Source organism: Rhamphochromis sp. 'chilingali' (assembly GCF_963969265.1).
Source record: "Rhamphochromis sp. 'chilingali' genome assembly, chromosome: 5".
Lineage (NCBI taxonomy): Eukaryota > Metazoa > Chordata > Actinopteri > Cichliformes > Cichlidae > Rhamphochromis > Rhamphochromis sp. 'chilingali'.
Window position 1 is genome coordinate 11,687,000 of NC_137932.1, and position 13,001 is coordinate 11,700,000.

The 13,001-nt window shown below is 39.4% G+C and overlaps 1 protein-coding gene across 2 annotated transcripts in view; it reads right to left on the reverse strand.

The window, feature by feature from the left end:
* adgb (androglobin) overlaps positions 1 to 13,001 on the reverse strand; it is a 37,402-nt gene that overhangs the window by 20,835 nt on the left and 3,566 nt on the right. For both annotated transcript variants that reach the window (XM_080882290.1, XM_080882289.1), the window contains exons 6-12: positions 12,527 to 12,666; positions 10,950 to 11,033; positions 8,403 to 8,575; positions 4,594 to 4,670; positions 2,699 to 2,873; positions 2,183 to 2,276; positions 1,562 to 1,712 (exon numbers count right to left, since the gene is read on the reverse strand). In XM_080882290.1, coding sequence (XP_080738416.1) covers positions 1,562 to 1,712; positions 2,183 to 2,276; positions 2,699 to 2,873; positions 4,594 to 4,670; positions 8,403 to 8,575; positions 10,950 to 11,033; positions 12,527 to 12,666 — 894 coding nt within the window. The remainder of the gene's footprint in view (positions 1 to 1,561; positions 1,713 to 2,182; positions 2,277 to 2,698; positions 2,874 to 4,593; positions 4,671 to 8,402; positions 8,576 to 10,949; positions 11,034 to 12,526; positions 12,667 to 13,001) is intronic.

A 13,001-nucleotide genomic window follows, 5' to 3' on the forward strand; every position in this document is an offset into this window, starting at 1 on the left:
TGCAAAAATGTCAGCGCGTATGTCAACGTGTCTTGTGTGCATAAAACTTTAAGCTTTCGAGCTCCAGTCTGTGGTAGGTCCTGTTCACTGACAGCACGGCACTTTGGTGCGCTGCTTGTTTTACCTGTGTAGACTAAGGAGATATTGAGACAGACACAATTTACACACAGGGCTCCTAGGAGTTTAGCTGCTGCTTTTGGCTTTTCAGCAATTTTCCACAAAAGAAATCACAGTCATGATGGGAGAAAGATGGCATTATCAAAAGCCACCCCACCGTTTTATTTTTGCACAGACAAATTAAAGCATTTCCAATGTACTCTTAACTAATTTAACATTCTCCCCCTGAGATAAACTGTAATTAGTGATGCAAACTGAAACTATGCAGGTGCTTGGTTGTTTAATGACTACCATACTCATATTAGAAGTTGAAACATAATGCTCTAACCCACACTACGGTTGAGAGAGTGGGGCATTTAGGGTATTACGCACATCATGTGAAGGCACCTTCTTCTCTCATAGAAATATAGAGCTGGATCAAAAAAAAAACCAAAAGAAAAAACCCCTCTCATGTCATTTATAGTCTGTCAACACGTGACCCTGCCATGTGCTTGTCAAGAGCAGGAACACACACTTTAGATAAATGTGGCCCATGTGACACACACACACACACGCCTGCACACACATCAAACGACACATCAAATTAGCATGTCCACACTGCCCTAACCTAACCGCTCTATAACTGGTCACAGTTACACAAGAGGGCGATTAATATGAACTCTATTTTTTCCCCTATGCTAGGAGTGAAGTGTAATAATGAAGCCCCCAGGAGACGCAGACACTGATGGCTCATCATCTAATTGCGCTGCTTTTTTCATCAGCACAGTACATGACCTCTCCCTGCATGAAACCCACGCATTCAGCTCACCACCACCACACACCAGAGATTCTCTCTTCCCCGCTTCCCAGTTTCTTGCCCCGCTTTCATCTATTTCAGTGCAAATGTGACTCTGTTTATATTTTCTTATTTTTTTTAGTTCCCCTAAAAAAATTTTAATTGAACAATAGAGTTGTCCACCCTTTTTTTTAGTCTTTGTTATCTTTGTTTCTGCCCTCTTCTCTTTGTCTGCATGTGTCTGCTACAATGAATCCCCACCCCCTGTTATTTCCCTTTTCTAGCTGGTTCTCTCTTTAGTGCAGATGTGCCCCTGGTCAGTAGTGGCCTGGCTGGGAGACAACAGAAGTGACTTTGAGACTGGGGGATGGCAGCCGTGTTGTCACTGACACACAGAACTACTCTGAATAGCCTTTGACCGCATACATGCAGGGCAGAGAGACGAGTGAGGCAACAGGAAAGCAATGAAATGAAGACATGACAAAGGGCAACAAATCTTTTTGCAGAAATAAAATAATGTCTTCATTCATTCCTTTTTTGGCATTCCAACAGGTCACAGATGCTTAAATTCTATTTGAGGGATAACAGCGGTTCTACAACGATGCTTTGTTTGCAAATATTTGTGAAATCTGAAAATATTTCGCCCTCGTGGACCATAATGCTATATACCTCCATTTTGTCAGTGCAGTTTGGTGAGTTAGTGGTGCATTCAGCCGCGTCAAGCTCAAGGCCTTCTTGACATTCAGTCTCCTCTTCCTCAGTAATGGAGACCAGAGGGGATCTGTGGGAACACTTCCTGGGAGTGTTTTGCTTGGTCTCTCTGACACATAAAGACACGTATTCAAGCACCAAGTTGTGTGCAAATGTAACATATCATAATCATACCATGCACAGATCTCATTGCATTCTATAATCTGCCATTTTTCTTTGTTGATACAAAAATATATAGTATTACGGTAGCAAAAGGAGCAAATCTCTAATCTTTACTCCACTGTGGGTTGTAAAACACAAAAGCAAAATTCCCATAGTTCACATTTCTCAATTACTACGAATGCATTCATAACAGAGAGTCGAGATGGTGGTTAAGTAAGATCGTAAAAAAAAAAACAGGTGATAATGGTGTATTATGATAATGGTGATGTACTTTGTTGACCTCCATATGGAAGCTGTTATCATGCTTTCCTTTTTCTATAAAGAGGTCAGGCTCAGGTTACCTATAGACTACTGAAAGACATCAGAAAGGAGAGAAGAAAATGTTATTTATAAATTTATCAGTTTCAGTGTACGCACGGCTCTGGAACTGAGCCCCCGCTGCTCCTGGTACGGTAGGAGAGAAAAGGGCTGGCAACCTCAATGAACTGCTCTGGTTTTGACAAAGGGATCTCTACAAAAAAAGGGAGAGAAAAAAACCCTTTACATATCATGCCAGCACCGATTTTTCACACTCGGACTCTTTTTACTTCATTTTCTGTTTTTCACTCAGAGATCAGCTGATGTCAGATATGCCTGAGCCAGCAGCTATTTTCAAAACTGAAATAATGTAGCTGCCCTACTCCTATTTTCATTTCAGCATGCGGTGCTGCATGCCCTCTCTAGTGCAGGTTCTAAATCTCCTGCATTAACACTCACTTTTCGTTGGAGTCATATTTATTTATGACATTCACCTACACGCTATCGCATAATTTGTGCTTTTCTATTTGTTTGATATCCTCCCCTGCATACTCCTCCTGATTCTCCTTCACCGCCTTTTTTCCAAACTTAATTTTAACATCTTTCATTTCCTGTTTCAATCTTCCTCTAACTTACTCTTTGGTTCAGCAGTGACCAAGATCTCCTTGGGCTGACGGATGAGTTTCCAACGGGGCACAGGTGGAGGTTTGGGTGGTGACTCTAGCGGGCATGCGCGGGTACGAGTCAACAGGACAGCATGGCTGTGTAGCAAGGAGAGGCCATAACGACGTAGAAATTCAGAGGAATTAGCCTGCATAACCGACACACATACACAGAAATCATGCATGCAGGAGTCAACCATTAATATTTAAAAAATACTCTGGCAGATAATTAGAAACTGTTCTCCAATCAGGTTTAGGGGTGTATATAGTAAACATTTTTTTAATCTTTAACACCCACTGCATTTTAACAATATTGTGTGATTATCTAAGGTGTTAGTTTAAAAACATAGCGACATATTAGCATGGAGGACAGAATCATTCAGGCAATAAGTTCAGACACATCTGCCAAAATACATGAAAATACAGTATGTAAGGCAAAAACAGCAATTGCACAATTCTAATGAGCTTTAAAGTCAATATTTGGTATGATCACTTTTTTAAACATCATAGCCTGAACTCTCTTGGGAAAAATTTCTTTTCAGGAATAGTTCTCCAGGCTTCTTGAAGGACGTTTAAAGCTCTTCTTTGCATGTGTTTTGCTCCTTTCTCTGTCAAGATGATCCCACACTGCTTCAATAATGTGGAGGTACAGGCTCTGGGGAGGCCAATCCCTGACTGAGTTTCATTGTGTGTTTTTCCACCCAGGTATAATTACTGCAGTGGCAGTGTGCTTGTGATTACTGTCCTGTTGACAATTGGAACCCCTGCCAATGAGCTATATAAGCACCAGTCCATTTACCATCAATTTTGAAAAGATCTCCGACACAACTGGCCCAAACCATGACAGAGACTCCAGTGTGTCAGTATGTTTTACAGATAACTGTAGACACTCACTGTCATGAACCCCACCATACATACTGGTGGCATTTTAAATCAAAAATGTAAAACTTGGAAATTTTCCATCAGACCTGTTGCTACTGAATTTCAGTCCAGTTCTTGTGTAATTTGGCATACCTCAGCCCTTTGTGCTGTTTCCCTTTCTAGAGAATGGCTTCTTGACAGCCAGCTTTCCACCGAGACCATTTCTGATGAGCTTTCAACGAACAGTAGATGGCTCAAGTAAAGGGTCTAGTGTGTCTCTCAGGTCCTGTGCCAGATCTTTGCTGGATATTACTTAAGCACAAGACTTTCAGATACTGTTCATTTGCTATAAACATTTTTCAGGCCTCAGATTTTTTAAGGATAAACTGCTAATTATGCTGAAATATGTCAGATTTTTTATTTATTTGTTTTATGCCTGTCAAACTCTGTTATCATTCACATTTTTCAAAGATTAAGCTCAGGAAATGGGAACAAATTATGTGTTTTTGTAACAGACCACTTGTAACAAAGTGCCTAAAGATACCATTTGAAACTGGTTCTTTGCTAAGTTGTGTGGATACAACACTGGTTCATTCTGTGAATTAGGTGATTTTATTAATGCTTGGATGATTCATAGTTACATGTTAAGTGGGTTAACATACAAAAAACCTTTGGAGAGCCTGCAGAACTATTTCTCAGGAGCCTTTAGAAAATTACAGTTAAATAAATATAAAGAAATGAGTCTTGACTCAAGACACAGTACAGTATATGAAATCATTACATAAAATTTGTGTATATATACTTTAAACCTGTCACGATGTGCATGTTACAGTTACATCAAAATGTGAATTTGTATCCTCGCAAATTTGCACTAAATACCTAACTACAATCTCTAGCAAGTGAAATCGAAATTTCATAGTTCCAAAAGTCTGAAGACTAAAAATTGCACATTATGAGTCAACATATATACGTGGTCAACATTTTAGGAGGAATATTAAAAAGACATACCATTTGGCGAAACCCAAAGGAACCGTTATGTAGTTGAAAAGGGTAGCAGGCAGCACAAACCACTATGTCAGGGTCTGCTGAGAAACACACGCAATGAAGAATAACAGGTACAGTTAAACTGCATTGTCATAAGTGTTAATATACAACTAATTTTAGACTAAATGTGATTGATTCTAAATAGTAACATCAATATAGTGAAAGCGCCACACAACAATTAAATTAAATCCAACAAAAGAGAAAGCAGAGCTGACAAAAAATACCATACACAAAATAGCTTCCTACAACCTGTTTCACACCCCCTGCCTGGAATGGGGGTCGTACAGGCAGTTTGTGGTACGCTTTGGCTTTGTCCCAGTTTGCTGCTGGTTCGCGGCAGCACCTGCTCGCCAACACCTCTAAGGGGAGGGGGTCAATATGTGTACATGTGTCTTTATGTCTTTCTATGTGTCATTAGTGGGTCGGTGAGTGTAGGGCTGGTTATTGTCACTGATTTCTATAATCGATTCGATTCCGATTCACAAGGTCCCGATTTGATTCAATTTTGATTCAGACTGTTAGAAATATTATAATTCTGATCATTTATCAGTACATATCCATATTTTTATATCTATGTATAAAAACAAAGCTGACACGTGTGAGACTTCATCACAGCAGATGCCTTTGTGTCAAAGTAACTGAGGATAAAACACAGAAAAACATGAAGGAAATTTCCCTGGTCTGGCTTTTTATAGCAGATAACCCCCTTAAAAATATTCTGCAGTGCATCAAAAACAGAAGAAAACCATGAATCAACATATGAACATTACCTGATGCTGCTGAAGTGAAGCAGAGCGAAGTTACAGAGGTTTTATTAGAGACACAGCCAAGCGTTTTGCAATTTGCCATGATTTTACAAAGTTTAAATTTCTTTGGTATTAAACAGTCAAAATTAGGCTTTCTTGTTGGAAAAAGAAAAAAAAACAACAGGCCGATAGCACTGTACACAACACTAGACTGATGTTTAATAAGCAAGTGAATAATGAAGAAAACAGAGATTTGAGATGGCAAACTATTCTATTCAGTACAATGAGAGAGAGAAAGAGCTGTGCAGGAAGTGTGATTTTATCGTGTGTTTAAACAGCAAAAGCAAGAGGGAATTAATGACAATGTTTATTAAATGTGAAGTGTAGCTTTGATCTTCTTTTGCTGCTGGTGACGTGAATTTTGGTCAGAGAGTGACGAAACCTGTCGGCATCAGAATCTCTGAGATGTCAGCTTTCACCACCCGATGGCGTGTCTGTTTATGTGCTGTTGGGTGCACGATCCGTGTTTACATCTTTGTGCCGAATGTGTTTACCTGCTCTCAAATAGTTTTGTGAGCTTTAACCTGAGATTCTGGCGTTTCTGGCAAAATACATTTATATTTAAAAATCGATTCAGGATTTAATTAATCAATATCACGTTATTCAAGCTAAAATCGATTTGAATCGGAAAATAATTTTTTAAACCTACTGCTAGGTGAGAGTGAGTGAGCGAACGGCCTGTATGAGTGTGTGTGTGCATGGCTGGAGCTCGCTGAGCCTTTGCCCCTGTGGGACATGGTCAACGCTCCCCACTGGAGGCTTCTCTGTTTGTTGGTTCCACGGTGCATGGCTGGATGTTCTGGTGTGGTCGTTGGCCGACTTCCTGGCTTGGACCTCCTCCTTGGGACCTGGATCTCAACTCGTGCAAGGGTGGCCCGCCTCTAGCAGGGTCAACTTCCCGTTGCCTCTGGTCCTCTCACCCTTTGGTCGTGTGGCCTTCCTCCGGGGATGTCGCAGAGAAGTGTGACCTTAAGTCTACGGTACTCTTGGGAGCTGTGGATTGCACGGTTGTCCTGGTATCAAGCCAGTCTGCCTCTGGCTCCTGGGGGCGTTATTGCGGCTTTACACCTTCACTATCAAGTACATCTGAGACAAAGACACAGATACTCCCACCCTCTCTCTCTCACATTCACACTATAAGAAGATTGTTGACCTATATATCTGTGTATTTTCTAATTTTTGTGTTCCACGTGCTGTATGTTTGTTTTTTCTTAGAGGTGCAGCAGTTGGCGATACATTGTGTATTTCTATTTGCACTCTATCCTTTTATTACATTTACCCCTATTTTCCCAGACTAGAAAGATTACATTAAAAAACACTATTGTCCTCCACGGGTATAAACAATGAGGCTATATTTAGGTTCTTTAGGGAGTTCTTCCCCCTTTAGTGCATCTTAAAAGTATATCATATAAGAGCACATGGGCCAGGAGACATGGAAAATCAATTTGGCCGACCATGGTGAAGAGTGATGGGAACACCGCCAGGCTAATATAAAGGCTACACATTAAAAATTGAAAAGAGAAGTTGTTGTCACATTGACTACTAATTTCTGCATTTCACTGGAATTTCACAGTAAGCACCAAAACAGCGAAATAGAAGAAACGTGTAGGGTCTTTTAGTGTTTGCATACGTAGAAAAGGACAATGCAGCAGATTTCCCTCAAGCAGAAAATGTTTTGTGAAGTAATACCACCTTCACATGCATGACATTACATTATGTTAATATGCAACACTTGAGTTATTTCAAACAAGTGAGACTGTAGCAGAGCACAGGGAACAGTCTACTGTCAGAAAGAGCAGGTGGGTGAATGTGAGAGCAAAACAAAGATAGATTTTAATTTATATAGAAGTTGAAAATAGCAAAACATCACAAAAGGATTTCTGAATTCAATACTCTGAATATTACATATGCAGGTTTTAATACAAGAGGAAGCTTTTCTTCCACATAATTACCTCATAATTACCTGTTTTGCCCCTTCACCTTTAATATGCAACACCAAGACCTTAGCTAATTTATCCACGCAATTAGCATTTTGAGCAAAGGATTTAAATGAACTGTACAGCCTTAAAAAGCATTGTATTTCTGCTATGGCCTGAAACAACTCCAAGCAACAAATACATTTGTGAGGACGTTTCACTTTTATCTTCCCACAGTTGACCGGGGAAGCTCTCCTGCCCTGCGGGAGCACCAAATAATTTACCCTTCTAAAGCTCCCTCTGCTGGTTTATTCATGGTCCACCATACACACATTAACCCTCTGCACTCCATAATATATGGGCGGCAGACCTCACAAAAGACAGGAAGTTATTCTTGATGTAACATGAAAGAGGCCCCAGGGCTGACAACGGAGTTCAGAAAGTTTGGCATTTTGAAGTACAGCAAAGTAGTGACTTTAGGTCTTAAGCCTGTCCTGTCCTAAAGTAAATCCCTAGACCAAAACTGTGATTGCTACAAGTTGGATTTCTTTAGCTCTATAAGCATTAACTCTATACTTGTGAACTTTTAAGCAGGACCTCCGTATTTAAATTAAGCAGACCTTCCTCTACCTCTCTACCAAGTTTCACGTAATTCAGTTTTGTCCTTTTTATGTCATTGTGGTGAGAAACAGACTGGCTTCTGGTGTGCCTTGGGAAAGGAAATATATATTGCATATAGCTGTTAATTCACCAAAGGAAATGTAGACATGACATATAAATCCATTAATACAGCACAGTTACAAAGACACAGGACACAGAAATGATTCTAAAACCTTCTGCTGATAAATTAATTAACTGAGCAGCAAAGCAATTCTGTGCATACAAATTATGACAGTAATGGCTGACTGCATTGACTTACTCACTCAATTAAATGTGCAAGCAGAGTGTGTAATTGAGACAAAAGTTTGCAAGTATGTATAATTGCATAATTATTTGCCTCTTTGTGACTTTGTGTCTTACTTGTTGTGTCTAACTGAGGCACAATATCTACCTTTACATTGCTCTGACTCCAGTAGCTGATTCTTGCTGCTACTTAGGGTGGAATCCTTCACTTGAGCTGCATCTGTGGGCTCAGGCTTCGTCACTGGCAAACTGTCATCCAGGTGTTTAAATGTAGGAATGGAGTGTTGTAAGAAATCCCAAATTTCTCTCAAGTACACTGACCTGAAAGAGAGATAAAGACAACATTATCAGGCTACAGCAGGTTATATTAGTTTCACTGTAATCACTTGTTAACTATCTGCCCCAAATAGAAAACATTTCACAATGTCACCAGTACCCTTGATGATGAGTTTTGACACCAGAGTATATATCAATAAAGATGTTGTTTGACAACCATTATACCATGCTCCCGTGTTTTTCCAAGGTTATCCTTTGTAAGGTCTATAGGTATAGATCATTTTCACTAATTTCTGATGCACACCCAGTCATTTTGTTCTGAAAGCAGGCCTGAATGAATGGAAAGCAGGTCTGAAACTGCTCAGCTCAGAAAAGTGAAACAAGGCTTAACCCTAGTAGTTGTGAGTTAAACCCTTTTTATTTGTAACTCATTCCAACTTTAAGTGTGTCTGATGTCAAATGAAGTACACTTTTGCTTAGTGTCTTTGTGACAACTGCAATTTCAGTTCCTCTTCCTATACTGTCCCTTTGTTTGCAATACAAAAGGCTGTTGTATACACAGTCATGTGAAAAAGCAAGCATGCATCCAAAGGAAATTATTGACTTTTTCACTGATTCGGGGGTGGAGGTGGACGGGTGGGGGAGGTGGACTTGATACTACAGCCAGTACATGCAAGAAACCCCCTGAACATCTCACAAAGAAATGAATGAGCAAAAATAAAAGTCTGTAGTGTCGTTCAGGTATACCAGCTTCACCAGTCTGCACTTTCAAAGGTTTGGAAACAGGTGATGACTGGACAGAGCATCCAGGAGATGAACATGTGTCACCAACTCATTTCATTTGACTTCTCCATGCAATCAATTTCTCTATTCTTGCATGAGCTCAATCGGACATTACATCGACTTTGTACTGTGGAGCTTAAAGGAAAAGCCAAGTCCTTTAATGTCCGGTCCGAACGATTCTGAAGTTCTCATGCATAACTCAGTATGGTAATGTCTAGAAAGGTTAGGGCTGCAGTGCATGAATAAAAACAACTTGAGCTAATATTGCTAAGTGGCAGTATTAGCTGCACTAATATACAGTTACTTGTTATTAGTACAGGCAGAGAGGATGTAAATGTGTTATTTATTTTAGCGTTTTTGACCGTCTTTGTGTTTAGCAGTCTAATTGAATATTACAAGCAAAAGAAAGAAGCATCCTAAGGGTACTTTACAGTGTCACATAATATTTAACATAATGATATATTTATTTACTATGTTTATATTGTCAGAACTTCTACCTTGCAGTAACTGAGGTATATTAGATCCTGCGTATTCTGTGTGGGCAAGTGCATAAGTAACTACAACTTCATGTTTCATTAATCAGTCTGAAACACAAACAAATGTCATGCTCATTTATTGCACGTGCTGATAAGATTCCCCAGGCGACCCACTAACAACAGCTAACCTGCTGAGCTACAGAGAATAACACTCCCTGGGTCCACCAACAAATACTGTTGCCCCATTAAAGCTCTATCACTGATGAGCTGCAGTTCTACACTGATATTACTCTCCCTCCAGTATACAACATATCTCCTTCCATCTCTGAGGACAGATGCAATTTTCTGCATTATTTTTGCCACAGACCTTAAACTATATAAAAAAATTAAAAATATCAGCCCTGTTAACAAAGACACACAGTAAACGGAACATATATTCCATGTATATCCACTGGATACCTTATTAGTACACTTTGCCAGTACTGGATTCCCCGATTGCCTTCAAACATTCCTCTGAGATTTTGGTATTTACATCACAGCATCACACAGTTGCTACAGATTTACTGGCTGCTCATCCATGATCTGAATCTCCAGTTCCACCACACTCCCAAAGGTGCTCTATTGGATCTATTGACATCTGGTGACTGTGGAGGCCATTTGAGTGAAGTGAACTAACTGTCATGTTCACAAAACCAGTTTGAGATGATGCGAGGTTTGAGTCATGGCACATTACATAAAGTCATCGATGTAGTCAACAGCAATACTCAGGTGGCTGTTGTGCTTGAATGTCTAGGGGGCTTAAAGTTTGCCAAGACAATATCCTCCACACTGAATAGTTTCTCTTTTTTGGAGCACATGGTTGTGTGGGAAAATTCCAGTAGATCAGCAGTTTTTGAAATACTTAGACCAGCTCTTTTGGCACCAACAAATACGCCACGTTCAAAGTCATTTAAATAACCTTTCTTCCTCATTCTGATGCTCATTTTGAGCTAAATCAGGTCATCATGACCATATTGACATCCTCTAATGAGCAGTTGAACAGGTGTACTAATGAAGCATCCCGTCAGTGTATAATTTATTGAACAGAAAGTGACATAGAACATACAAAGCACATATCATACAATAGATCAAAAAGTATGGTCAACCATTAAAGTCCTTACTTTATAGGACGAGTTTCTGGAATCCAGCTGGTGAGGGTGTGGATAAAAGTGAACTGGTCCATCCCCCCGCAGACATCTGACAAACTGAGAAACAAACACATAAGAACTTTTTTTTTTCTTTTGTTCAAAATATGCAACATACCAGATACAGCACTCAAACTACCATTTTTAGCACTGGCACTGTTCTCAAACAGATCATGTGAGGTGACGGTTTCAACGCGGGAAATAAGTGTTTAATGCGATTGGTGACAGGGTGGTTAAATCATGAGAATGCTGTTAACTGAGAAGAAATATTGAATGTGTCTTTCTGTTTTCAAACATAGTAAAGAACTGTGTGTTTAGATTGTGTCATTAATTTCCGGTCATGCTTTTGAATTACAGCTAATAGGACAACAAAGGTCATTGATACCTAGTAGTTTTCTAAGAGTCACATTATCCTGACTTGGGCATTTTTATAGTATAGTTTTTTTTTTAATACATATCAAGAACACCAAAAATTTAGGTTCAGGCTACATTCAGCATTGTTGAATTTGCATTAGTTGGTAAACCTTGTAACTGCTCAAATAATTCTGAGGAGTGTGTGTGCAAGAATGTCTATATTAGGTATCCTTCTCACACAATTTTCGCTTGAAAGAGACAGCTGCCCTTGCTTTAATTGGTCCTTTTGGGAGTCCAGTCCACGTTCATGCTATGTTCGAGTAAGTGAAATTCATAAAACTTACATGGTAATGCCATAGTCTTTAATCCTGCCAAAAATCCTGCTCAGCACCAAAGTGAATGAGACCTCATATTCAGCTTTCACAAAAAAATGACAAAAAGTTTTTCTGAAAAGCAGTAGCGAACACCTGAACAGGTAAATTAGACATTTATTATATTAAAACGTATGTCTTATAAATTATTATTATTATTATGAGGAAGACTCTTTATTTTCTGCCCTAGCTGAAACATCTATGTCTCAACCTTCAAGCGACAACAGAACAGCGCCATCAGAGGCATGAACATTGTCTATCTGCCACCAAATTACACTGTCAAATTACACCCATGGCAAATACACAGGATAAGTCCTGGGAAGGTACAGCCAAGTCAGCAAATGGCACTCCGCAGGGGTTCTTGTGCATGTGTGTAAGCTTCAAATTTTTTCAACAAATGTGGGCAACACACATATGTTTGCCAGCTTAGAGATTAACGTCCTGAAACTAAGTTTCACGGTGAAAATTGGAAACATGAAAACATCTACAATGCACTTAGACGGGGAGGAAATAACAAAAAACAAAGTGAGCAGATTTAATGACTTGCTCCGTTTTTCACGCATATATAGTTTATCCCCATATATATTTATTGAAATAAATTAAAATTTAACACTGTACAGTAACCCTGCTGAAATTAGGTTTAGTGTACAGTCTTGGGGTGCATACTGTGTGATGTATTTTTACTGTGGCCTTATTTGCTGCTACTTACAAAAAACTCGAGGTCTGTTCTAAAGCAGCATTACATTAGGATTATAAATTATTTCCCCAGCTCCTTGGGGTAGTGCTAAAATACTTATAAAGTTTCTGTCTGAACATATGTTAACTCACTTTGTGTTTGCCACTTTAATTAGAGCTTTAGCCAGCAGCATTGGCCATAACTCTGACTGACAGGTAGAGGCAGGGAGAAGCAGGTTATTGTCCTCATCAAATGGCATAAAATCATCCACTAATATCTTCCTCCAACAACCCTGAAAAAAAGAAAGGAAGGAAAGAAAAGACAGTGAAAAATAAAACGACATAAAAAAATGAGTGCTCCACAAAAAAGAGGGCTAAACAATTGATTTGTGTTGTTTAGATGATTATCTGGCAGATTATTTTGGAGTTTGGAGTTCCAACTTTTTTGGAACTGGGGTTGCATCTTCAGGATAGGACAGCCTTTTGGTATTGCTGTCCCACATTTCTCCTTAGCATTTGCCATGATTATGCTTGTGTCTTAAGCCATTATCTGTGTTGTGGTCTATCTGGAGGCCATCTGAGGAAGTTTCACGCTGCTTAAGGAAACGCAGCAAAGCAGGTAATAATC